Source organism: Uloborus diversus, chromosome 6, assembly GCF_026930045.1.
Source record: "Uloborus diversus isolate 005 chromosome 6, Udiv.v.3.1, whole genome shotgun sequence".
NCBI classification, from domain to species: Eukaryota; Metazoa; Arthropoda; class Arachnida; order Araneae; family Uloboridae; genus Uloborus; species Uloborus diversus.
This window is the reverse complement of record NC_072736.1, coordinates 136,608,127-136,634,702: the sequence shown is the minus strand read 5'-3', so window position 1 is coordinate 136,634,702 and position 26,576 is coordinate 136,608,127. Positions and strand designations below refer to the sequence as shown.

The window sequence follows — 26,576 nt, the reverse complement described above, 5'->3', positions numbered from 1 at the left end:
ATAAAGCTTAAAAGCGCTGGACTTAGTTGTTCGGTTAAAATGATTGGGTTTTTTTCGGTAGAGCTTTCGGCTATAAACTATCTGAACTTCGGGCAAGCTTGGGCTGTCCGACATAATATCAAATTTATATTAGTATTACGCAATACATGTACTCATAACATACACACGTAATAAAATAAATGCAGTGGGAATGCTAATTGGTGTTTTGACTCCTTTATGCAGGTTACAGTTATCATTCGGATAAGTTGACTGTTAATCGAAGGGTGTTCTTCCTTTTTTTTAAAGTTTTGACTATATCCAGATCACTCAGCATAAAAAAGTATTAAATTTACCTAAAGGAAATTCTTTTTGTGCAGAAAAACATTTTCATTGTATGCTGAAACATAGATGTTTCTAACAGCAGTGTTCGACCTTTTGTACAAATGAAAAAATACTACGCCAAATTAAAATTACGAGTTTCACCCAGTAAACCTTTAATTTTTTATTCGCGCGAATACGATATAAAGCATTAAAATTATTATCAACTTCATTAGCAAGAAATCATTTTCCACTCCTCTGCTTTCTGCTGAAAAAAAAAAAAAAAAATACATTTTGTCTACGCTTGAAAAATTACACTTAAAAAACGGACTCAGTTCAACTGGTTTTGGTTTAAGTGTTCGATTAAAAGAGAAACATGTGCGGACATTTAAGCCGTAACGGTTAAAGCAACCGTTGTGAAATAGCTCAATATTCAAAGATAAAAACATTTATTTTCAATCTAATTTATTACTTCTCTAGAATGTTTGTTTCAATCGCTACGTAAGATTTCGTCAATCTAATCAAATTCCATGCTTTACGAATAATTTTAAATCGTATCATGCTGGTTAATGACAAAACATAGAAGCATGATCTTATCATTATTTTTTTTGGCAAAAAACTTTTTTGCTGTTTTTTACTACTCATTCCTTCAATGAATAGCTTTCGAAAAGGAAGGCGCAATTGCTAGGTTTGTTGGGGTGTCGGGCTGTTAATTAGAATGGCGCCAATTCGAATCCGTGCCAATTAATATCTCTTTAATGTTTCTTTTTTTCCCGTCAGATGCTCACATGGGCAGGACTGTATTTGCCACAACCTGCTTTTTCACATGCACAATTATTGCTTTTTCACGAGTCACTGCTCAGCTACACTTTTAATGATATTTATGTTTGCATTGAAAAAGGTAAGCGATGATCAAATTATCACAACGTTGTATTTAACGAGGTTTTGCTACTAATCTCTTTAAATTGCATGCCTTCTCTTCTGCGCTTACTTTTTTTCGGTTCTTCTTCATAATGTTCTTCCTTTGAAATTTTTAAAGAGCGAAATGCCTTATGAAATGATTTGAAGCACAGTGCGGAGTTCCGCACGGGTCGACTAGTTCTCCTTATGGTTGCGGATATTAATCTGATTTCGTGTTTAGACATTCTTCAAAGATTCAGACACCAATTCCCCGTTGGTGAGGAACACCTTTTGTAGACCTCCAGAGCCCAGAAAAATCCCTGTAGCGGTGACGTCACGGCTGAGTGCGCCTCCCGAACCGTGTTTGCATACTAATTAAGAATTAGTGGAAGACCCCCCAGGAGTGTGCCCCCTCCCCCTCCCCCCTTGTAAGTGCGTGGAGAGTCGCGGAGGTGTCAAAATCCTTCACCGCGCGGGGCGAAGTGTGGAGCGCATTTGTCATTAATTAACTTAATTACGGGAGTGCGTCCAGGATATTTGCGCAAACGAACATCATTGTCTTCGCTTCGTCGCTCCTCATCCATCTCCCTCTCTGTTCCCTCGTCCCCCCTTTCCACCCCCTCTTTTCCGCTGGAACGATTATTCCGCTTTCTTGAAGCCCTGGCCTCCCCCCCCTTTTAGTACAGGGGGAATGTCGTCAGGGGAAGAGCGAGAGAAAATGTCGTCTGAGCGAGAGATGCCTGAAATTATTTCGGGCGAAGAGAAGGGGTTATGTTCTCTGTCGTCTGCTACGGCTAAAAGACGATTTCATAATAGTGTTCGGAGAGACGGTTAATTCCCCCCCTCCCCTAAGAGGGGGGAAGGCAAAGCTATTGAGAGGCCTATTTGGAAGAATGGTATTTTTCGAAATGACATGGAAGTTGGTCGTTTATCGATTCTGTGTCCCGGCTCTTATCACTTTTCTGCAGGGCATTTGGAACGGGATTAAAGTTTCCGGGATGAGTTTTGGAATCCGGATGTTTGTGTTTGAACTGCAGAAATATCCAGATTATGTTGCTCTCTTAATCGTAATAACAGAACTAATATCCTCTTGCATGGATATTGGATACTAAAATATATGCAAAAGCGAGGGAGGGGAGGCTCTGATGAGATCATAACCCTTCCATGATGGAAATAAAAGACAGGGCTGATCTCCTTTAAGGAGGAAATTAGCTGAAAAGAAAAAGAACTCCTTAATGCCGTAAGAAGAGATTCTCTTATGAAGCAGTTAATCATTAAATAAGTTATCAGCTCAATCCTCCGTTTAGCGCAGCATTTTTTCCTACTTCTTCTTAATTAGCTTTCAGCTAGAAATAGGTTTTATTTTAAGGAAGCAAACTTTGCTCGTACAAATTACGAATTAAATCTTATTCTTTGCTCTTTTAATAGTTGAATTTCATAATCAGAATCTTTTTGAAAAGCTTAATTTAATAAACCTTTTAGCAGATACACTTCACTCTAATTGCAAACTAAATTTTACTTTCATTCTCTTAAGTTTACCCGATTCAACGACCTAAAATTGCATAGATTCAGTTTTGAATTTTTAAAGAGGTCTGGAACAATTTACTCAATTGGTAAATGAATCTCGGAATTTCCCAGCGGCATTCCAGTCCTTTTTCGGTAGAATACATTGATGAAATTTAATCCCTTTTACTGGACACATTCTACGTCAGAAATTTATATAACGGTGGAAATTGTACTTTGTATTAAACTGAGGTGTGCAGGTAAACGGCAGCATCTGCAGAAATGAGAGATATTAGAAGTTTTGTAGATATTTGATGAAACGCGTTTTGGATTCAATACTAACAATACTGAAATGGTGTAATTAGACGTTTTTTACCAAGCTTAATACACACTAAATCAGAGTTTTTCAACATTTTTTGATGCACAGACCGGCAAACTATTCTGAAGAAAAATAAAAAAAAAAATAAATAAATCACGTATCTGGGCGGTTTTTTCTTCCTTTTTTAAGATTTTTTTCCTGGCATTCCCGACCACTAGGTGAATTGCCAGACCTTAAATCCTTAAGACTATCTAGTTGAGGCTCTCACCTAGACTGGGTGCAGCACGAGAAAGTTTTAATTCTTCAAAGGGTGCCGGAAATCAAAAAGGTTTGGGAACCCCTGACCCAGACGATGGCGAATGTGTGGGGGAAAATAGCAAACGGGTGTCCAAAACATGGAGATATTAAATAACGGAGAAGGATACTGCGTTCCTTCCGAAAGATGATGTAAAAGGAACTCCAGTCAAACAAAATCATTCAATTCAATCAGCTCGTTTCAAGGACATGTAAACTTTTATAAACGACAAGAGGAATTGAATTTGTATTGCATCTCTGTATTTCTCAATTAAAATACAATTTTCTTCCGATGATTTTTAATCTTTATTGAGTTCAGAATTGTTTTCCAATTTTAGACAAGTCATACAGTCTTCATTTGCATGCAAGACAAAGATTTGTTTCATCTGTTAGTTTTTCGCCTCTCCCTAAAATTATTGCGTACTTGTATTCATTAACTCTATTAAAAGTTGAATCGCACCAAATAAAGATTTTAACGTGTGTTCAATGTTCCAATTCAACCCTATCTGAGGTCTGTGGCGGGGTGAAACTGAACACCGCAAAAAAAAATAAAAGTATATATATATAAATAGGAGCTATTCAAAATATTCTGTTTTTTCTAAAAACTACAAGAACAAAACAGGAACGAAATTTTTAACCAAAAAATCAACTTAAAAAACATTAATAACTATTTTTTTTTTGGTTCAAGGTTGAAAAAGTATTTTGATTCACCCCATTTTACGGTACGATACAGTAAGCACAGTAAGCATCCTTGATCGTTTCTGTTAAAATTCCAATACTGTCCGACCATCACGAGAAAAGCCACCGCCGAAATATCTGCGGCTGTCTACTGCTATAGCAACGAGGCGCGTCGCATTTTTCCAAGGGAAGCTTAATGTTGGAAAAACTCGTACGACTGCACAAAGGCGAGCAGACGAGTGGCGAAATGGCGCCAAAAAGCCTTCCTGCTAACCCTTGCAGAAAATGAACGAAGTCGGTTTCTATGGCAGTAGACGGGCTCAGACTTGACAGTGGGAGCTTTTCTCGGGAAAGGCAGACAGTATCAGCGTCAATGGATGTTACATTATTTCAAAACAATAACAATATACGTAACCTGTCCAATAAATACGCGAACTCATGCACTCTAGCTGCCATGACGCGGATTATAGTCCCGCTAACTGTCAGCGATAGTTGCCTGGCACCCAATGAGCTGTCAGTGCTTGGCAGATCGCCGAATTGCGTGTATGTTGCAAGTTATGTTAGTTTCTGTTGTCCTAGTTTTTACTGTTCGTAGAAAATGGAAATTGATGAACTCACGGAGCAACGAATCACACAGTTATCAAGATTTTGACAGATCGTGTGTGTAGTGTGCGTCCAAATTTGACTCAAGGGGATGGATGGATCCTACACCATGACAATGCACCAGCACATTCGGAATTGATTGTTCACCAGCTTCTGGCAAAAAATTCAATCAACATCCTTGATCATCCTCCTTATTCACCAGATCTCGCACCCTGTGACTTTTTCCTATTCCCAAAATGCAAAAATGTGATGAGGGGGCATCTCTGGGATGATTTGAACTAAATAAAGCGAAAAACCACGAGACAACTAATGAGACTAACTGCTGAGGACTTCCTAAGGTGCTTTAAAGAGTGGAAAAGAAGATGGGATAAGTGCATAGCGACGTATGGAGAGTACTTTAATGGGGGCAAAATCGATGTGGACTAAATTTTGCAAAATAATTTTTTTATGGCCTCAGTTCGCGTATTTATTGGACAGAGTACGTATATATAAATAAGAGCTGTTTAAAATGTTTCGTTTTAGTTTAAAAGTACAAGTTGAACAGAACAAGGCCAAAGTTTCTAAAAAAAAAAAAAAAAAAAAACTTAAAATATTATTTAATTACTATTTTTATGTTCAAGGTTGAAAAAGTGTTCCGATTCTCCCCATTTTACGGTATGACACAGTAAACACAGTAAGCATCCTTGATCGTATCTGATAAAATTCCAACACCAGCGTCAATGAATGTTAAATTATTTCAAAACAATAACAGATAAATATGAATATTTTGAGAGTTCTGTAAACGAAAGTAGATTAGGATTTTCATGAAAAAAAAATCCGTTAGGAAAGGGGGAAAAAGATTCGTGGAATTTGGAACAGGAGAAATAAATAATACTTTTTTAAATCAATATTTTGCAAACAAAATAAAAATCGTTTCAAGTCAAGGTCAAGGTTTGCCTCCTTGCGTGGAAACCATATTTATATTGTAGAGTAAGAAATAAACAATGTCAGAAAAGCACAAATTCGCAAATGACTGCAGACCCGTGTTTTGGCGTTATAGGGAACGCCTTACAGGGGAAAAAGGCGCTCCCTATAACGCCGAAACACGTGTCTGTAGTAATCTGCGAATTTGTGCTTTTCTGACGTTGTTTATTTCTTATTCTACTGTTCAGCACAAAGGTATTTATTTATCTTATCATATTTATATTGCTTTAAAAGTTGGAGATAATGCAAATCCGAAAGCTTTCGTACAAATTTTAACAAAAGTATTGTTGAACATTGACCATGATCAACAATTTCATTGAAGGTTTACTTACATTTTAGCATGAAATTAGTTAAAAATAATTCTAATTCACGTTTTAATTACCTTGGAACACTAGAGCAAATTTTATCTGATGTAGAAAAATGAAGGGTTTCTTCTTACTTTTTGCGAGCATTTTCTCTTCTTCATATTAGAGGAATTATGCAAAAATGTTCATTAAAATTGGAATAAATGAATAATCAATAGTTAATTAATAAATTTGATTATAGAATATTGCATTGTCACCGTGTCTGAGGTCACGTTCCAAACTTCAAAAGTATCCGATCATAGGAAGTGGGTGAAAATTGAGTTTTTAAAGATTTGAATATGATTTTTATACGGATACTAGCAAAAATACCCGGCGTTGCCTGGGTCAGTAATAATTATGAAAAACAACCGTTACTTGCCCTTGTTTTCTGTTTTAAGCGAAAGAATTTAAAACAAACCTTTTTGTCGTGATTAAAAATCGAGCTTCTTCCTTACTCATTAAACTAAAATAGCAATAAATATAAAGAACAAAATAGTATTCAATTAGAAACGAAAGCACGACATTTAAGCATATACAAATTTGAAGAATTTCCGAAATATGAAATTAAACTTTACATGTTTAAAAAGATTTATCTGTTAGTACTTTTTTTTAATCTAAAACCTTCTCTGTATGGCTATTGATGTACGAACTTGTTTTAAAAAATGTAGCCGCCCGTGTTCCCCTTACACTTGCTTTAGTTATTTTGGGAAATTTAAATTTTTGTGGGCACTTGGTGCGGTTTAAAATCTTACCAAATTTGCGAGAATCATTTCGGGACACTTTCGATAATACTCCCCCTCCTTACTAATTTTTATTATAGAAATATTGTTGCCAAATGCTGAGATACTTTTGGTCAAAAAAAAAAAAAAAAAAAAAAAAAAAAAAAAAAATGGCGCTAAACGGTTTTATCCGAAATGTTTTTAAAATAAGTAGTAAAATTTGGCGATTGTTTGAAATCGTGCAAAAAGAAAAATTAATGGAAGTTTTTGTGCGGTTTATGGATTTGCCTAATTTAGTTGTTGAATTATTTTACATAGTATTTTTTTTTAAGTATCTTTGATTGGCGATATTTTGTTTATATGGTGAAAGCTGAGAAACATTATTACGTAGTCTTTGGGCTCAAAAACAGCGAGAGTGGGAAAAAACTGCAAAATGCATCAGCTACTGAAATCTTTCTGAAAAAATTCTGGCGATATTTCTGCTGGTTTGTTGGATATAGTGAGCAAGTGTCCAATCAGCATAAATAATAATAATTAACCATTAATTACATAAGTTCCGTTTAAAAGTAAAATTGTCAGCCAAATCCATTTATTTTTAGCCAATCTTGTGGGAAAACGTTACTTTAAGATTTGACTTGAGAAAAGCCTCAAAAAGTCAGACGAAACGCAAAAATATTCAACAATACAACAGTTCTTGGGAGTTGAGATAACACACTAAATAATGACTTGGGTTGATGAAAGCCTTCGAACAGGGAACAAAAAAGCTCATAACTCGTTTCTTATACAACTTAGAAACTTCGAACAGATGCTATCTTCAGCAGAAAAATTGGCGCTTTCGATGGACATATATAGTTAATATGTGCACGTTTTTTTCCACCCCCATATTGGGGCATTCATGCGAAAATTGGGACTAAAATTGAAATAAAAAGGGAACTATCAATCGGATTTTTTTCGAACTGGTCTATAAACCTTCCCAGTACCAAAATGAACAAACGGTGAAAGTTTCAGCCAAATCTGCCGGGTAGTTTCTGAGATCTTAGGGAACAAATTTACCAAACTCCATTTTTATATATATAGATGGATAAAGTAGGAATTGAAAAAGAAACAAGAAGTTCCGTCTAGAACTAAACAAGCCTACTTTCCCGTATACTCATACTACTTTCTAGTATCTGATCAATATTCTCAAAAATAGCTAAAATCGCAAATTAATTCGAACATATTTTAATATTTTAAGCTGATTTCTAGGAATAAAATATTTCTCACTCATCTAAAAAAAATAAAAATAAAATAAAATAAAATAGCAGCACCTTTTAAACAAAGCAGCTAATACACTTTTTTTCATTTAAGAAAAAATTCTTTAACAGCTTTCAAAACGAAAAAATAATAATTAAAATTAATAAGCTTATTAAAATAAATACATCATATCAAAAAAAAAAAAAAAAAAAAAACGCTTATTTTTGTCAAAAATTACTTTTTAAGTGAATTACCAAAATAAATAAAAACAATAAAATGTCAACTTAAAGAAATAATTTTCAATGTCAAAAAAAAAAAAAAAAAAAGTCTGCGCATAATTTATGTAGAAACATAAATGATTTCGAGTTTTTCCGCCGAAAACTGAATACCTAAATCAAAACTTTAGCGTGAAAATAAAAACAAGTCATATTAACAATAATTATTTCACAGTTAAAATCATAGCTGCGGAGTCGGAGTCAATCTCATTTTGGGATAAAGGAGTCGGAGTCGAATATTCAAGAATCGGAGTCAATCATTCGTCCTCCGTGTATAAATTTTTGCCAAAGCTACGAAGTCAGAGGTGGAGTCCGACTAATTGTCGGGCACAGGAGTCGGAATTGGAGTCAGGTACCCCTAAATTCTCGGAGTCAGAGTGTGGAGTTTGTCGTCAAGAGCTATTTCCAACAAAATTTGCTTGATGTAAATCCGCCTTCAAGTACGGAATCTGCATTGACTTTCAGTTTCCCCGTAGGCGCTAATGTTAAGGGATTTGAACCGTTCAAAATTGAACGGAAAATTGTCCAAATCAAAAAGATATTTTATATACAAGTTTTTCATCAAAAACTTTTTCCTACAAAGTTTGAAGCAAATTCGCCTCACAGTTCGGAATTGACTTGAATTTCCCCGTAGGCGCTACTATTAAGTTTTTTTGAACTGTTCAAAATTGAACAAAAAATAGTTCAAATCAAAAAATGAAATATAGAAATGAGGTGTCCTCGCCGCGACCTTTCGAACAAAAAAAAAATTGTTCGAATCGGACGCCACTCAAAAGTTATTAGGGGGGAGGGGCAGACAGGCAGACCGACAGACATTTTTCCCCATCTCAATACCCTACTTTCCAATTTTTAATTTTTCGATATTTATTTAATTATTTTTTTATTTTTGACTTTTTTTTGTTTTTTGTAATATTTCCAAGATGCATTAAGCCTTCTTTCATGCTTTTTCCGTTTTCCTCTGACTTTTACTGGGAAAGTAAGCTAAAAAAAAAAGGAAGAAACTAGTCCAAGAGAAATTACGCAGAATGCAGTCAGAACAATTCAACTTTTCCTGCCTTTCAAAAAATAATGCGAGCAACTATTTTCGTTTTTGAGCCATTATGCTTCCGCGGAAAAAAAATCTCCCTGTTAACGTGTGTGGTAAACGAAACTATTTTTCTAGGCATCTTCAGAGCGTTCGCGGTCTATAATGACGCTGATTACGCACCAAAATACCGTGTTTAGATTCGCAGTACTTCAGTTTTGATTTCACGGCTGCGTAGTTGGGTTTTGAAATAGCAAAAGAGACGAAATAGACCCTTTCATTTAAAACGAATGCCACCCAGAATTTCGAAGAAAGCCAATGGGCCTCGAAAATAGCTTCAGAGGATCATTTAAAACAAGCTATGTATGTTTTTCGCAATCGCGAGTGTGTGTGTATGTAGGCGTGTGTGTGTGTGCTGCTTGTGGAGACGGTGCTTGCTGGAAGAGCAGCACTTGCAGGGGCCGGTCGATGGTGGTGCTGCAGACGCTCCGGTTCAAAAATCAAAGGACAGTCCTCATTCAACGGTCGAGTGGTCAATTCGGGGGGGGGGGGGGCAAGGGGAGGCAATCACCCCCATTTTGCATTTATTTATTTTGTTTTCAAATTTAGAAACCAAAACTAGAAATTATAAAGAATCAGATGTGTCAAAATTATTATAATATAATTATTGAGCAATCACGATTGCTAATTGTTTTCACTTGATCGTCCTTGATGTCCGTTTCCTTTTTCAACCCCACGTCCTCCGCAGGCGCGATTTCTCCCAGTAACTTCTTCTCGTGGTCGGTGGCGTCCATGTCCTACACACACGCACGCTCATACACACTCACACATATACACACACGCGCCTTTACACATATACACACACGCCAACGTACATACACACAGGTCTACGCACACACACAAGCCTACACATACACAATTATACACACGTAACCGCCCAAGAGCAGGGACAGGAACCGTTTCTAGAAACAAGCGAGTGGGGTAGTAACCAATGAGTTCCTGTCGCTACTCGTGATTGCAAAAAACATAATTTGAGTTAAAAATTTCAGAACTCAAATTAAGTTTGAAAATTCGAAAGATTTTTGAAACTGATATTAATTTTCGACTATGTTTGGAAAGGAAAGTGGTGTTCTCTCCCTTGAAGTTTTTCAAAAATTGAAGCTTGAAACAGTATTTTTTTTTTTTTTTGTTTTACTTTGTATACCTGTTTACGAAACATTATACAGCACAAGCAGTAATTTTAGTTTATGTATTCATTGTTTAGATATTAGTAAATCAATTGTTTTACTTAAACTAGCCATACTTGTTTAATGAAATTATTACCAAGTATTTGTGACATCTCAAAATACTTTGGGGTAAAAAATGCAAGACTAATCCATGTCTAAGTGTTTCTTCGGGAAAAGTTATTGTGTACAAAATTCATCAAAATCTCGAGAAAAACGCTAGTTAAATTGTTAGATTTACATCAATTACCACTCATCTGCTCTCAAAACGAGCTCTAGCAAAGTTTTGTATTTTTTTTTCTCTTTTTTTACTTCCTTTTACAAAAAAGGAAGTATTGTATTCTCAAAAAAATTTTCACTCAAAAATCGGCCTTAATTTCCATTTTACTTACCCCCGAATGAACGTTGAGTTTTTTTTTCCGACCCGACCACACGTGGATATATGCCTTGAAACGTACAGACACCCGAAATATCTATTTTGACGACCCGCAAGTTAATTACAACGAATTTTCTCGTGACGTCCGTATGTACGTATGTGTGTATATGCGTATGTATCTCGCATAACTCAAAAACGGTACGTCCTAGAAAGTTGAAATTTGGTACGTAGACTCCTAGTGGGGTCTAGTTGTGCACTTTCTCTTTTGGTTACATTCGGTTGTTCCTAAGGGGGTCTTTTGACCCTTTTTTGGGGGGAAATCTTTGTTAATTTCGATGTAAACTCAAGTTGTGTTATAATTTGGCGGACACTTGGCGATATATCGCCAGTCTTTTGGTCGCCAAGTATTGTCGCCAACTTGGCGACAAATTTGTCAATTTTTTTTTTTTAATTTGGTTTTAATTAGGCCACTGTTGGTGATATTTAGAAAGTAAACAATTGAATCACATTAAAATTGCCCATAATGGGGAAATGACATTAAATTGGAATAAAAGGAAGTCACGTGATGCACATATCAGCTCGTTTTGCGCTGCCACTAAGTCCTACGACTTTCAGTTGTGTTTTTTTTACCCTCTCACCCTCACACACATTTCAGTCCCAATCCCCGCCTACGGAAAACAATAAACTAGTCGAGTCGTGATTGCTGGAAAAAAAAAAAAAAAAAAAAAAAAAAAAAAAAAAAATCAAGCATCTAGCCAGGGGCGGCCCGATGGGAGATCACGTGAGGTAACTATGACCTCCTAAAAATTTCTGTATTCAGCGAATTTTGTTTGACGATTCCCAAATTTTGGAGACATAATTGCAATAATCCAATTTTTGAATGTTCGAATATCCATTTTCATTTAGATGTATTTATGCGTGCATACCCATATCCTATAACTCCGCATAATTTGGAGATAAATTCGGCAATTGAGAATTCCGACCTCCTAAAAATTTAAATTTGGGGCGCACGTACCCAACCCTCAGCACGCAACATCTAGTATCCAGCCCTTGGCATTCATTTGAATTTTGACTTCTTGAATTCAAATTATGTTTTTCGCAATTTCACAATGGCGATAGGGCCCTACTCGTTGGGTTTCTTGTTTCTACGAATGGAATGGAATGGAAATAGAGAAGAAACTCGCGCTCGTCCTTTTATGACTAGTGACTTTCCAGATTAGGTAATACGAGGCATATCCATAAACTAGTATGTTGTGGCCATCACGAAACTTTCTTCTATATTTTTCTTTTTCTTTTTTTTTTTTTCTGATCCCTCCCCATGCTTGACGAGGAAGCAATATTCCCAACAAAAACAAAATTACACATGCAAAAACTTGACCCAATGTCTGAATTATTGCAAAAGCAAAGCAAAGAGCGAAAATTGAAAATTATTTTAAAAGCCTTGCTTGAATTAATTACAAATATTTTATTTGTTAACAAACATAAGATGGCAACAGTTAAAAATTTTAAATCATTGAGATAATATTTCCTATCATTTCCATACAATTAAAATCACGAGAAATACGCAGACGACAATCTATTACGATTTATCTTTCTTATTGTTGCATTAATAAAAATATTTTTATTCGCAAAAAAAAAAAATAAATAAATAAATAAATAAAAATTAACACCTCTTGGAGCGATTGGCGTCAAAATTGAACCATAGCCTGTTTACATATGGATTCACATATATTCCAAATTTCAACCAGAACGTAGCATTACTTCTTGAGATAGGGCACTCAAAATGGAAAAAAAGAACGGGTGATTGCGCTACCCCCTTTTTAGCTGTTGACACAAAAATAAAATCAGTTCTTATACCCACTAAGGGCTACTTGCCGATAAGTTTTTCTTTCATTCCGTTCATTATTTCTTGAGATACAGCAGTCACAATTGACGACAAAAAACGTTCTATAGCTCAACCCCCGTTTGAGTTATTGACACCAAAATTGAATCAGCACCTGTTCCTGTTAATACCAACATATGGACCAAATTTTGTTTGATTCCGCCAGTTACTTCCTGATGAATAGCAAGCACGCGTAACTCGAAAAACGTCCCATTGCTCCACCCCCCTTGGAGGAATTCGCGCCAAAAACTAATGGGCACAAGTTCACATAGGGGCACATATGTGTACTAAATTTCGTTCGATTTCATGCGGTAGTTTTTGTTGTAGAGCGGCCACAAAAAACTGGTCACACACAGACGTGACACACATACATACACACACACATACATACACACACACACACAGACAGACAGACATTTTCCAAAAATGGTCGAAATGGACTCAGCACACCTCAAAACGTTCGAATCCGTCAAAATTCGAAATTCGAAAATTTGCAAGAATCCAATACTTTCTTCTATATATTAGATATAGAAGAAAGTAACTAGTATGTTGTGGCCATCACGAAACTTTCTTCTATATTTTTCCTTTTTCTGATCCCTCCCCATGCTTGACGAGGAAGCAATATTCCCAAAAAAAAAAAAAAAAAAAAAAAATTACACATGCAAAAACTTGAAGACCATCCCAATGTCTGAATTATTGCAAAAACAAAACAAAGAGCGAAAATTGAAAGGTACTTTAAAAGCCTTACTTGAATTAATTACAAATATTTTATTTATTAACAAACATAAGATGGCAACAGTTAAAAATTTTAAATCATTGAGATAATATTTCCGATCATTTCCATACAATTACTAGTATGTTGTGGCCATCACGAAACTTTCTTCTATATTTTTCTTTTTTTTTTCTGATCCCTCCCCATGCTTGACGAGGAAGCAATATTCCCAACAAAAACAAAATTACACATGCAAAAACTTGACGACCATCGCAATGTCTGAATTATTGCAAAAGCAAAGCAAAGAGCGAAAATTGAAAGTTATTTTAAAAGCCTTGCTTGAATTAATTACAAATATTTTATTTGTTAACAAACATAAGATGGCAACAGTTAAAAATTTTAAATCATTGAGATAATATTTCCTATCATTTCCATACAATTACTAGTATGTTGTGGCCATCACGAAACTTTCTTCTATATTTTTCTTTTTTTTTCTGATCCCTCCCCATGCTTGACGAGGAAGCAATATTCCCAACAAAAACAAAATTACACATGCAAAAACTTGACGACCATCCCAATGTCTGAATTATTGCAAAAGCAAAGCAAAGAGCGAAAATTGAAAGTTATTTTAAAAGCCTTGCTTGAATTAATTACAAATATTTTATTTGTTAACAAACATAAGATGGCAACAGTTAAAAATTTTAAATCATTGAGATAATATTTCCTATCATTTCCATACAATTAAAATCACGAGAAATACGCAGACGACAATCTATTACGATTTATCTTTCTTATTGTTGCATTAATAAAAATATTTTTATTCGCAAAAAAAAAAAAAAAAAAAAAAAAAATCAACACCTCTTGGAGCGATCGGCGTCAAAATTGAACCAAAGCCTGTTTACAAATGGATTCACATATATTCCAAATTTCAATCAGAACGTAGCATTACTTCTTGAGATAGGGCACTCAAAATGGAAAAAAAGAACGGGTGATTGCGCTACCCCCTTTTTAGCTGTTGACACAAAAATAAAATCAGTTCTTATACCCACTAAGGGCTACTTGCCGATAATTTTTTCTTTTATTCCGTTCATTATTTCTTGAGATACTGCAGTCACGATTGACGACAAAAAACGTTCTATAGCTCAACCCCCGTTTGAGTTATTGACACCAAAATTGAATCAGCATCTGTTCCTGTTAATACCAACATATGGACCAAATTTTGTTTGATTCCGCCAGTTACTTCCTGAGGAATAGCAAGCACGCGTAACTCGAAAAACGTCCCATTGCTCCACCCCCCTTGGAGGAATTCGCGCCAAAAACTAATGGGCACAAGTTCACATAGGGGCACATATGTGTACTATCGTTCGATTTCATGCGGTAGTTTTTGTTGTAGAGCGGCCACAAAAAACTGGTCACACACAGACGTGACACACATACATACACACACACACATACATACATACACACACACACACACATACACACACACACACACACACAGACAGACATTTTCCAAAAATGGTCGAAATGGACTCAGCACACCTCAAAACGTTCGAATCCGTCAAAATTCGAAATTCGAAAATTTGCACGAATCCAATACTTTCTTCTATATATTAGATATAGAAGAAAGTAAAAATGAAGTGGTAATTTGGATGCGGTATAATAAAGACATAGCTATAATGACCAATTACACTTATCATAAAGATTTTATTTACAGCGTATACTTTTATGGTATTTTTACTTTCTTCTATATCTAATATATAGAAGAAAGTATTGGATTCGTGCAAATTTTCGAATTTCGAATTTTGACGGATTCGAACGTTTTGAGGTGTGCTGAGTCCATTTCGACCATTTTTGGAAAATGTCTGTCTGTCTGTATGTGTGTGTGTATGTGTGTCACGTCTGTGTGTGACCAGTTTTTTGTGGCCGCTCTACAACAAAAACTACCGCATGAAATCGAACGAAATTCGGTACACATATGTGCCCCTATGTGAACTTGTGCCCATTAGTTTTTGGCGCGAATTCCTCCAAGGGGGGTGGAGCAATGGGACGTTTTTCGAGTTACGCGTGCTTGCTATTACTCAGGAAGTAACTGGCGGAATCAAACAAAATTTGGTCCATATGTTGGTATTAACAGGAACAGGTGCTGATTCAATTTTGGTGTCAATAACGCAAACGGGGGTTGAGCTATAGAACGTTTTTTGTCGTCAATTGTGACTGCTGTATCTCAAGAAATAATGAACGGAATGAAAGAAAAATTTATCGGCAAGTAGCCCTTAGTGGGTATAAGAACTGATTTTATTTTTGTGTCAACAGCTAAAAAGGGGGTAGCGCAATCACCCGTTCTTTTTTTCCATTTTGAGTGTCCTATCTCAAGAAGTAATGCTACGTTCTGGTTGAAATTTGGAATATATGTGAATCCATGTGTAAACAGGCTTTGGTTCAATTTTGACGCCGATCGCTCCAAGAGGTGTTGATTTTTTTTTTTTTTTTTTTTTGCGAATAAAAATATTTTTATTAATGCAACAATAAGAAAGATAAATCGTAATAGATTGTCGTCTGCGTATTTCTCGTGATTTTAATTGTATGGAAATGATAGGAAATATTATCTCAATGATTTAAAATTTTTAACTGTTGCCATCTTATGTTTGTTAACAAATAAAATATTTGTAATTAATTCAAGCAAGGCTTTTAAAAAAACTTTCAATTTTCGCTCTTTGCTTTGCTTTTGCAATAATTCAGATATTGGGATAGTCGTCAAGTTTTTGCATGTGTAATTTTGTTTTTGTTGGGAATATTGCTTCCTCGTCAAGCATGGGGAGGGATCAGAAAAAAATAAAAAAAAATTAATTTGAATTTTGACATCTTGAATTCAAATTATGTTTTTCGCAATCACGAGTGTGTGTATGTAGGCATGTGTGTTTGTGTGTGTGTGTGGGGGGGGGGTGTTTGTGTGTACGGGTATGTGTGTTTGTGTCTGTGTGCTGGCATAAGTGTGGGGGGGGGTATGTGTATGTGTGTGTGGGGGGTATGTGTATGTGTGTAGGCATTTGTGTTTGTGTCTGTGTGCAGGCAGGAATGTGTGGGTAGTTGTGTGTATGTGTGTGTATGTATGCGTGTGTGTTTGTGTAAGTATGGGTAGGTGTATGTGTGTGTAGATGTATGTGTGTATGTGTTTGTGTGTGTGTATGTGTGCGTGTGTGTGTAGTTGTGTATGTATGCGCGTGTGTGTAGGACATGGATGCAACCTGAAGACGGCTTTCGCTATAGGTGCTGCATCGTGAGGAGCCCGCCTGTCCACGGTGATGGTGCAGAGGGTGGCGGTGGGAAAAATCAAAGGAACGTCAAAAACGGTCAAATGAAAGCAATAAGCAATCGTGATTGCTCAAAAAAAGAAAAATATAGAAGAAAGTTTCGTGATGGCCACAACATACTAGTTATTTCTTATCAACCTTAAACGATGGGAACTAGTGATCTGGAAATTTTTTTACAGATTTTACTTACAGCGTATACTTTTATGGTATTTTTATTTCTTATCAACCTCAAATGATGGGAACTAGTGATCTGAAAATTTTGTATTTAGATGAAGTTTTGTTATTTCTGTTCATCTACATGTATACGGATGTTTTTCCTAAAAAACGTGATTTTACACAAAAAATCGCCCCCCCCTTTTTTTTTTTCTTTTTTCTTAAAATCTGCTTGAGTTAATCCTTGAATGAAGGCAAACCGCAGACGATTTGTAACCATGACGACGATAATTAGTCTTTCTAAATAAATATTAAAAACAACGAGTTCGATTTATTCTCGTCGTCATGGTAATTTGAAAAATCATAGGAACATCAAAAAAGGTCACATGAGGTAAGTAAGCAATTCGTCATTGGTCAAAAAAAAAAAAAAAAAAGAAAAAAAAAAAGAAAAAAAAAGAAAAGGTATCCTTGTCTAGCACAGCAAAAAAAGGACCAAAAGTGCGTGTGTGTGTGTGGATACTTTTACTCCCGTTCCCGGGAGTGTTACTCATTTTTTCAAAAGAAAAAAAAAAAAGGTTTTGACTCGCGTAAAAAAAAAAAAAAAAAAAAAAAAAACCGGGAATTTTTTTTTTTTTTTTTTTTTTGCGTATTGGCGGATTTTTTTTTATTTTTTATTACTTTCTTCTATATCTAATATATAGAAGAAAGTATTGGATTCGTGCAAATTTTCGAATTTTGAATTTTGACGGATTCGAACGTTTTGAGGTGTGCTGAGTCCATTTCGACCATTTTTGGAAAATGTCTGTCTGTCTGTGTGTGTGTGTATATGTATGTGTGTGTGTGTGTATGTATGTGTGTCACGTCTGTGTGTGACCAGTTTTTTGTGGCCGCTCTACAACAAAAACTACCGCATGAAATCGAACGAAATTTAGTACACATATGTGCCCCTATGTGAACTTGTGCCCATTAGTTTTTGGCGCGAATTCCTCCAAGGGGGGTGGAGCAATGGGACGTTTTTCGAGTTACGCGTGCTTGCTATTCCTCAGGAAGTTACTGGCGGAATCAAACAAAATTTGGTCCATATGTTGGTATTAACAGGAACAGGTGCTGATTTAATTTTGGTGTCAATAACTCAAACGGGGGTTGAGCTATAGAACGTTTTTTGTCGTCAATTGTGACTGCTGTATCTCAAGAAATAATGAACGGAATGAAAGAAAAATTTATCGGCAAGTAGCCCTTAGTGGGTATAAGAACTGATTTTATTTTTGTGTCAACAGCTAAAAAGGGGGTAGCGCAATCACCCGTTCTTTTTTTCCATTTTGAGTGTCCTATCTCAAGAAGTAATGCTGCGTTCTGGTTGAAATTTGGAATATATGTGAATCCATATGTAAACAGGCTTTGGTTCTATTTTGACGCCGATCGCTCCAAGAGGTGTTGATTTTTTTTTTTTTTTTTTTTTGCGAATAAAAATATTTTTATTAATGCAACAATAAGAAAGATAAATCGTAATAGATTGTCGTCTGCGTATTTCTCGTGATTTTAATTGTATGGAAATGATAGGAAATATTATCTCAATGATTTGAAATTTTTAACTGTTGCCATCTTATGTTTGTTAACAAATAAAATATTTGTAATTCATTCAAGCAAGGCTTTTAAAATAACTTTCAATTTTCGCTCTTTGCTTTGCTTTTGCAATAATTCAGACATTGGGTCAAGTTTTTGTATGTGTAATTTTGTTTTTGTTGGGAATATTGCTTCCTCGTCAAGCATGGGGAGGGATCAGAAAAAAAAAAAAAAGAAAAAGAAAAATATAGAAGAAAGTTTCGTGATGGCTACAACATACTAGTAATTGTATGGAAATGATCGGAAATATTATCTCAATGATTTAAAATTTTTAACTGTTGCCATCTTGCGTTTGTGAACAAATAAAATATTTGTAATTAATTCAAGCAAGGCTTTTAAAATAACTTTCAATTTCGCTCTTTGCTTTGCTTTTGTAATAATTCAGACATTGGGATGGTCGTCAAGTTTTTGCATGTGTAATTTTGTTTTTGTTGGGAATATTGCTTCCTCGTCAAGCATGGGGAGGGATCAGAAAAAAAAGGAAAAATATAGAAGAAAGTTTCGTGATGGCCAGGGCCCGATCAAGCCAAACTAGTGCCCAGGTCCGGAGTAGAAGTTGGTGCCCCCGACACCCCTCCATAAGAAAATCCGCACAATTTTAAATTCAGTGTGTTATACTAGAAATCTTATATGAATCGAAACTACATTGAAAAGGAAACCTGGGATTTGAATACCAAACACTTGATAGTCTAGTCAGCTTACTAATCAGAGTTAAAATTGCCTTACCTTAAGGTGAAAATAAGTTTAAAAACAATTTTAAACTGCAAAAAAAAAAAAAAAAAAAAATCTTACGAATTCTGACATAAAGTTTTAAAAAGGCTTCTTTCTCGCTTTAACAGAAGCAAATGTCTCGATCATATCATCGAAACCTAATTTTGATATTATCCTGAGAAACGCAGCTTCTCAAACGATTTTTGATTCTTTTAAAAAATGAAAAGGAACTTCCACTAGAACTGCTGCTGACGCAAATTTTTTTTTAATTTTACGAGTTTTTGAGCTGAATTTAAAAAAATTTTGAGCCCCCTCTCCCTTAAAGTTGAGAAAAAGTAAAAGGAGCATAAAAAAAGGAAGTAAGTAAGTTAATTTAGGCTAGGCTATTTTGGTGCCCCTAAATTTGTGGTGCCCAGGTCCACGGACCTGCCGGACCGTGCGTTAATCAGGCCCTGGTGATGGCCACAACATACTAGTTTTTTATTGCAACAAATATTAGGGGTGCGCCAAACGTTCATAAACACTTATAAAAATATTGGAATTTTACGTGCCAAGTCTAACAAAAACAACAATTTTTTTTTAAAAACCAAAATGCTAAAGATTCCCTTTTTAGCAAGTGTTTTCGAACGTTTGGGAGGGACAGCCTAGTAAAATAAATAAATAAATAAAAGTTTACCAGGTGCTACATAAGTAAATACACGTTCAAAAAATTATGAAAATTAATCAAACTTCATCATATAAAAAATGTTATGTAGGATATTAAGTCGGTTTTCCCTTTTTCTTTTCCGGTGCCGGACCGCCGGATTACCGATTGAAAATCACTGGTCTAGCAAATACAATTGGCATGTTAAGACAGTGATGGTAAAAAAAATTGCATTACCCGTGCCCGCAAAGGAGAGGAATATCATCCCAACTGCATTCAACACACAGTCAAGCATCCCGTATCCCAGATGATTTGGGGGATGTGTCTCTGTTCAAGGAGTTGGTGGGCTTCACTTTGTGCAAGGAACAGTAAACGCTCAGCTGTATATTGGCATTTTGGAGGAGAAACTGTTTCCTACTATCCGGAATCACTTTACTTCAGTTCCAAACGTCATTTCCCAGGATGGTTCTGCTCCGTGCCATAGGGTAAAACTGGTAAGTAACAATATAAAAGCCTTTATCCTGCCATTAGGCTTAAATTGTCTTGGAATTAAGTAATTTTTTTTTCTCGAAACTCACAGGCACGTTCAGAAATGGAAAAATGAGCATGGGGTCAGCCGTTTGCCTTGGCTCGGAAATAGCCCCGATCTACGGAAACAATTATCGGATTCCTGCTGTTAAATGTTTATTTCATAATTTCGCAGAATTTCACATGCATTCATCGTTAATCGGTTGACCAAAACTTCCACATAATCCCATTGTTGTGAAAATGCGAGGGTGATGCAATTTTTTTTTTACCCCAGCACTGTATATGATAGTAAACCTTGTGAATTTTACGTGACCTCAAAAGTCTTGCCAGAGGACAATTTTTGAGTACAATTAAAAACTTCCCCCCAAAATATCGGCAAAAGCATGTAAATGTAATTTCTTCAAGATTGTCATCATAATTTTTAGTGATTCTTGAAACAAACAACAAAAACATAACAGTAATTCTATAGCACAAAATGCATTGGGGGAAATCAATGTTTAAAAGATAAATGAATTAAGTTAATCTTCCGATATTTTCATTTTGAAATACGCCAAGGAACAATAAATCATACCTCATACACACACTGAATTTTACTTCTAATTAAAAACAAAAATGCGTACCTAATTCATTCAGATCGATTAAAATGAAACGATTAACTGAAGTTGATTGTACTCTTATCACATATATATATCTCAGTGGGAGATCGTTTTCGTCAGTAACACAACAGGAACAAGAATCCCAATTATTCAACCATTTGAAATACGCGGAAAAATGCGCCAAAAACAATAAAACATACCTCGCACACATATTAAATTTTATTTAATTCTATAAGAAATAAAATATATGTAGATACATTCAGATGACTTTTCAGGTCACGCGGAAAAATGTGTCGAAAAATAATAAAATACGCCTCATGCACGTATTAACTTTCCCTTTGAATCAAAAAAAAAAGAAAAAAGACCCCGCATACACGTACATTCGGACGAGTTTTCAGTATTCAGAAGATAAAAAAAATCAGTTGATTGAATTTGATTGCATTTTGCCGTATCTCAGAGACAGATCTTTTTCATATGTAACCTATTACATCCAATAACATCAATCACATAAAGCCAAGGGCGCCCATATGCAAAATTTTAGGGGGTGGGGGGGGGAGCAGAAAATGGTTTAACCCCATGGTTTAGCAGAATATTTTTTGAGTGGAAACCAATTTCAGTACAGATTCGAGATATTAAAAATTGACATTTTTAATAACTTACTCATTAAGGGCCGGAAAAGAAATTTTTATACATTTTCGTAAAGAAAACGCACTAAAAGCAAGGAAGTTCTCATTTCTAAGGGAGGGCTTGAGCCCCCACTTTCCCCTCTATATGGGCCCCCTTGCATAAAGCACGTGGAAAAATGCGTCAGAAAACAATAAAAAATATCCCATACACATAATTAAAACGAGCTGATGTGTGCATCACATGACTTCCTTTTACTCCAATTTAATGTCATTTTCCCATTATTGTCAATTCTAATGTGATTCAACAGTTTACTTTCTAAATATCACCACCAGTGGCCAAATTGAAACCAGATTTAAAACAAAAAAATCTTCAAATTTGTTACCAAGTTGGCGACCAAAAGACTGGCGATATATTGCCAAGTGTCAGCCAAATTATAACATCACTTGAGTATACATCGAAATTACAATGATTTCCCCCCAAAAAGGGGCAAAAGATCCCTTTAGAAACACCCGAATGCAACCAAAAAGAGAAAGTGCACAACTAGATCCCACTAGGAGTCTACGTACCAAATTTCAACTTTCTAGGACGTACCGTTTTTGAGTTATGCGAGATACATACGCACATACGGACGTCACGAGAGAATTCGTTGTAATTAACTTGGGGGTCGTCAAAATGGATATTTCGGGTGTCTGTACGTTTCTAGGCATATATCCACGTGTGGTCGGGTCGGAAAAAAAACTCAACGTTCATTCGGGGGTAAGCAAAATGGAAATTAAGGCCGATTTTTGAGTAACAATTTTTTTGAGAATACAATACTTCCTTTTTTGTAAAAGGAAGTAAAAAAGAGAAAAAAAACGTACGTCTACGTACCAAATTTCAACTTTCTAGGACTTACCGTTCTTGAGTTATGCGACATACATACGCACATCCGCATATACGGACGTCACGAGAAAAGTCGTTGTAATTATCTCGGGGAATGTCAAAATGGATATTTCGGGTGTTTATACGTTCTTAGGCACTTATCCGCGTGTGGTCGGGTTGAAAAAAAAAAAAAAAAAAAAAAAAAAAAACTCAACATTAATTTGGGGGTGAGCAAAATGGAAATTAAGGCCGAATTTTGAGTGAAATTTTTTTCGCGAATACAATACTTCCTTTTTTGTGAAAGGAAGTAAAATGAAAAAACCAGAACCAAATTTCAACCAGAACGTAGCATTACTTCTTGAGATAGGGCACTCAAAATGGAAAAAAAGAACGGGTGATTGCGCTACCCCCTTTTTAGCTGTTGACACAAAAATAAAATCAGTTCTTATACCCACTAAGGGCTACTTGCCGATAAATTTTTCTTTCATTCCGTTCATTATTTCTTGAGATACAGCAGTCACAATTGACGACAAAAAACGTTCTATAGCTCAACCCCCGTTTGAGTTATTGACACCAAAATTGAATCAGCACCTGTTCCTGTTAATACCAACATATGGACCAAATTTTGTTTGATTCCGCCAGTTACTTCCTGAGGAATAGCAAGCACGTGTAACTCGAAAAACGTCCCATTGCTCCACCCCCCTTGGAGGAATTCGCGCCAAAAACTAATGGGCACAAGTTCACATAGGGGCACATATGTGTACTAAATTTCGTTCGATTTCATGCGGTAGTTTTTGTTGTAGAGCGGCCACAAAAAACTGGTCACACACAGACGTGACACACATACATACACACACACACACACACACACATACACACACACACACAGACAGACAGACATTTTCCAAAAATGGTCGAAATGGACTCAGCACACCTCAAAACGTTCAAATCCGTCAAAATTCGAAATTCGAAAATTTGCACGAATCCAATACTCTCTTCTATATATTAGATATAGAAGAAAGTAAAAACCGCAGATGAGTTTTTAGCGTTTAGACACATTAACATGATGCAATTGGTTGAATAACAACAACGGCAAGAACCTCAGTTATATAAAACACGTGAAAGAATTGGGTCAAAAACAATAAACTATCTCGCATACGCATATTATATTTTATTTTTAATTTTAGAAAAGAGAGGGGAAAAAAATGAGTTTTCAACATTTAAGAGTAAAATGAGTCAATTACTTAAATTTTATTGCATTTTTTCCCTACCTTAGCCAGACATCATTTTCATCAGAACAATCACAACAGAGGAAAAATTAACCATGTGAAACATGAAGAAAAATGCGTCAAAAACAGCATATCTCATGTACACATAATTATTACTTCTAATAATTAAAAAAAGCAATCAATAAATTAAAAAAAAGTAAAAATGAAAAGGTTAATAAATAAATAAAAAAGAAAAAATGGGGGTGGGGGGGGCATATTTACGGAGAGGAGTTTACAGTGCTTAGATAGATTTATAAAACCGATTAATTGCATTTTTATCGCATCTTATTTCAGCTGGTCATCATTTCTATCAGTCCACCGTAATACGGCAAGCACGTCAATCATGAGAAACACATGGAAAAATGCTTCAAGGGTCATTTCACGGTATTTTTGACATTTATGTCGAGTCCGTAACGCAACCTTTTTTTGCCATAACTTTTTAATTTACTGTTTGATTTGCAAATTATTTTAATTTGAGTTGGTGTGTTGGTAGGAAAAGCTCAAAATAAAATAACATGCTAATCTAACAGTAAATTAAAAAGTTATGGCAAAAAAGTGACATGTTACGAACTCTACATAAATGTCTAAATTACCGTGAAATGACAATCAAACTAACATCAAGTACAGCAAACACACATTAAATTTTACTTTCAACCTGAAAATAAAACCTTGCATACATAAACTTTCAGATCAGCGATTCTCAATCGAAAAATTTGACCGTTCCTCAGAGATATTTGTTTGTACACGAAAAACATTTTTTCCTTACTCAAAAAAACTTAGCAATGATAATACAAAGTCAAATAATAAACAAAGTACCATTTTCATGATAATAACCTATACGACAATTCTAATGAGAATTTTGAGATTAATTTTAGTAATTTTCTATTATGTTTCTTTAGTGTTTATTACTTTTGTATATTTTTTGCGATAGCTATTAATCTTAACATTCAAATAGTTTTGTAAAAGTTCTTTAATACTGAGTAAAGTTTTATTAATATATTTACTCATTCAGTTGTTCTTATCACTTTGTAAAAAAGGGGGAAAAAATTAGCCTTTCGCAAATTTTTTTTGCGAGTTTTTAACGGCCCCCGAGTTAAAAGTTTTCTTCCTTTTTCGCAAGTAAAGAAAAGAAAGGGAAAAGTCTCACCCGTCTGTTAAAAAAAAAAAAAATAAATAAAAACACATGTTTTTAAACGGTTCGTAAGCGCAATGTTCGTAAACGGTTTTTTTTACAAAAAAAAATCACCGGCCCGCGATGTTTTTTGAAAAGCTCTTGCAGGTCCGCGGATCAAAAAAGGTTGAGAATCGCTGTTTCAGATGACTCCGTATTCAAATCGATTGAAAGCAATTAATTAATCGAACTTGATAACATTTCTCTCCCAACTTATCACACTATCATCAGCAACACATCACAACAGCGACACTAACATCAATCACGTGAAACACGTGGCGAAAAAAAAAAAACGATCTACGAACCGACGAGCATCAAAAAGCAGAGTACTTACCAAATTTTTGCGATAGCGAACCATTTGTTACGGAGCAATAATCCATGCGGCGGTGAACAGCGTCCTTAACGGCACTTCACTGGACCATAACCGGCTTGCGTAACAACAGAAGGAGTCGTGTCGTATCCCTTCGCAACCCTTCGAACATTTATTTGCCACACAGCCAGTCTCTCCAACACCCCCCTGCCTCGCGAGCGAACGTGAAATACCGGGACGAGAGATATCTTCCCCTCTTCTTTTCTTCTGGTAAACGCGCGCGATGCTTTCTCATTTGTTTAGGTTTAGCGGGGGTGGCTGGGGAGGGATTCGAAACTGGTCTCTCTCTATCTCTCTCTCCTCCTCTCTCTTGCTCTCTCTCTCCCCTCTCGGTAATGACGGCGACTTAATCGGGATTAAGGCGTCCCTGAAACGGCCCAAATTAGAATTAGTGAGAGTCGTAATTGATTTAGAAATGGCCGCTTTTGGTGCGAGGGAGACACGGAGATGAAAGGAGACTTGATGGAAATAGCTCATTTGCGCTAAGCTCATTGGACTGGAGGAAAGAGTTTTGAGCAAAGAGGCGGTTTAGATCCTACTTCCTGTGTGCCTCCGAAGCGATTCAAATCTAAAGAAATTACAGTATATTCAATAAAGAGGACGGATATATCTCTTTCCTCTCTTATGGTGGTCCTTCAAAATTGATGAGAGCTACGAGTTTGATGACTTCGGAATTAAAGTCCTGTTCATATTATCTCATCTCATCAATTACCGTCTCGATTAATCTATCTGAAATGGTTACAGGTTTAAAGGAATTCAATTATGAGAGAGCATTATTTTCAAGATTTTTAAAGTTTCGACTTGATAACTTATTTCATTTGACAAATGAGCGGGCTACAGAACTGGGAAACTGCCCTTGGAAATTTTCAGAGGTGACTTAAGGCTTTGGTAAATTAGCTTAATTGATTCTTTCGGTTCAATTCTCCAACTTGATGAATGAAGAATTCGCCTTAGATTTTGTTTCAACAAAATGATGGAGAAACCAGACTTTATCTTTAAATACGATTGTTTGAATCAGGGCTTCGGAGTCGGACCGAATTTGGGATATAGGTGTAGGAGTTCGGAGTAGAAGGTTTAAAGTTCTAACAGTCGGAGTTGGTCATTTCCCCTCAAAGTCCGCAACGCTGCCAATTCTTACGGAGACGGAGTCGATCTGATTTTGGGATAAAGGAGTCGGAGGTCGAAGGTTCTAAAATATCCGGAGTCGGAGTCGGTTATTTTCCACCCCGGCTCTGCAGCCTTGGATTGACTAACTATTTTTATTTTCTAACTGAACGTCAGAAATTTCTGTATGATTAATAAAGGAGTACCGGATTCCTCTTTCCTCTCTTATGGTGGTCCTTCAAAATTGATAGGAGCTACGAGC

At 35.8% G+C, this 26,576-nt stretch overlaps 1 protein-coding gene across 5 annotated transcripts in view; it reads right to left on the bottom strand.

Moving 5' to 3' along the window:
- LOC129225076 (transducin-like enhancer protein 4) overlaps positions 1 to 25,289 on the bottom strand; it is a 246,657-nt gene extending 221,368 nt beyond the window's left edge. For all 5 annotated transcript variants that reach the window (XM_054859625.1, XM_054859628.1, XM_054859629.1 and 2 more), the window contains exon 1: positions 25,175 to 25,289. In XM_054859625.1, the coding sequence (XP_054715600.1) occupies positions 25,175 to 25,198 (24 nt within the window). In that variant the 5' untranslated portion in view covers positions 25,199 to 25,289. The remainder of the gene's footprint in view (positions 1 to 25,174) is intronic.
- Between the last annotated feature and the right edge of the window lie 1,287 nt (positions 25,290 to 26,576).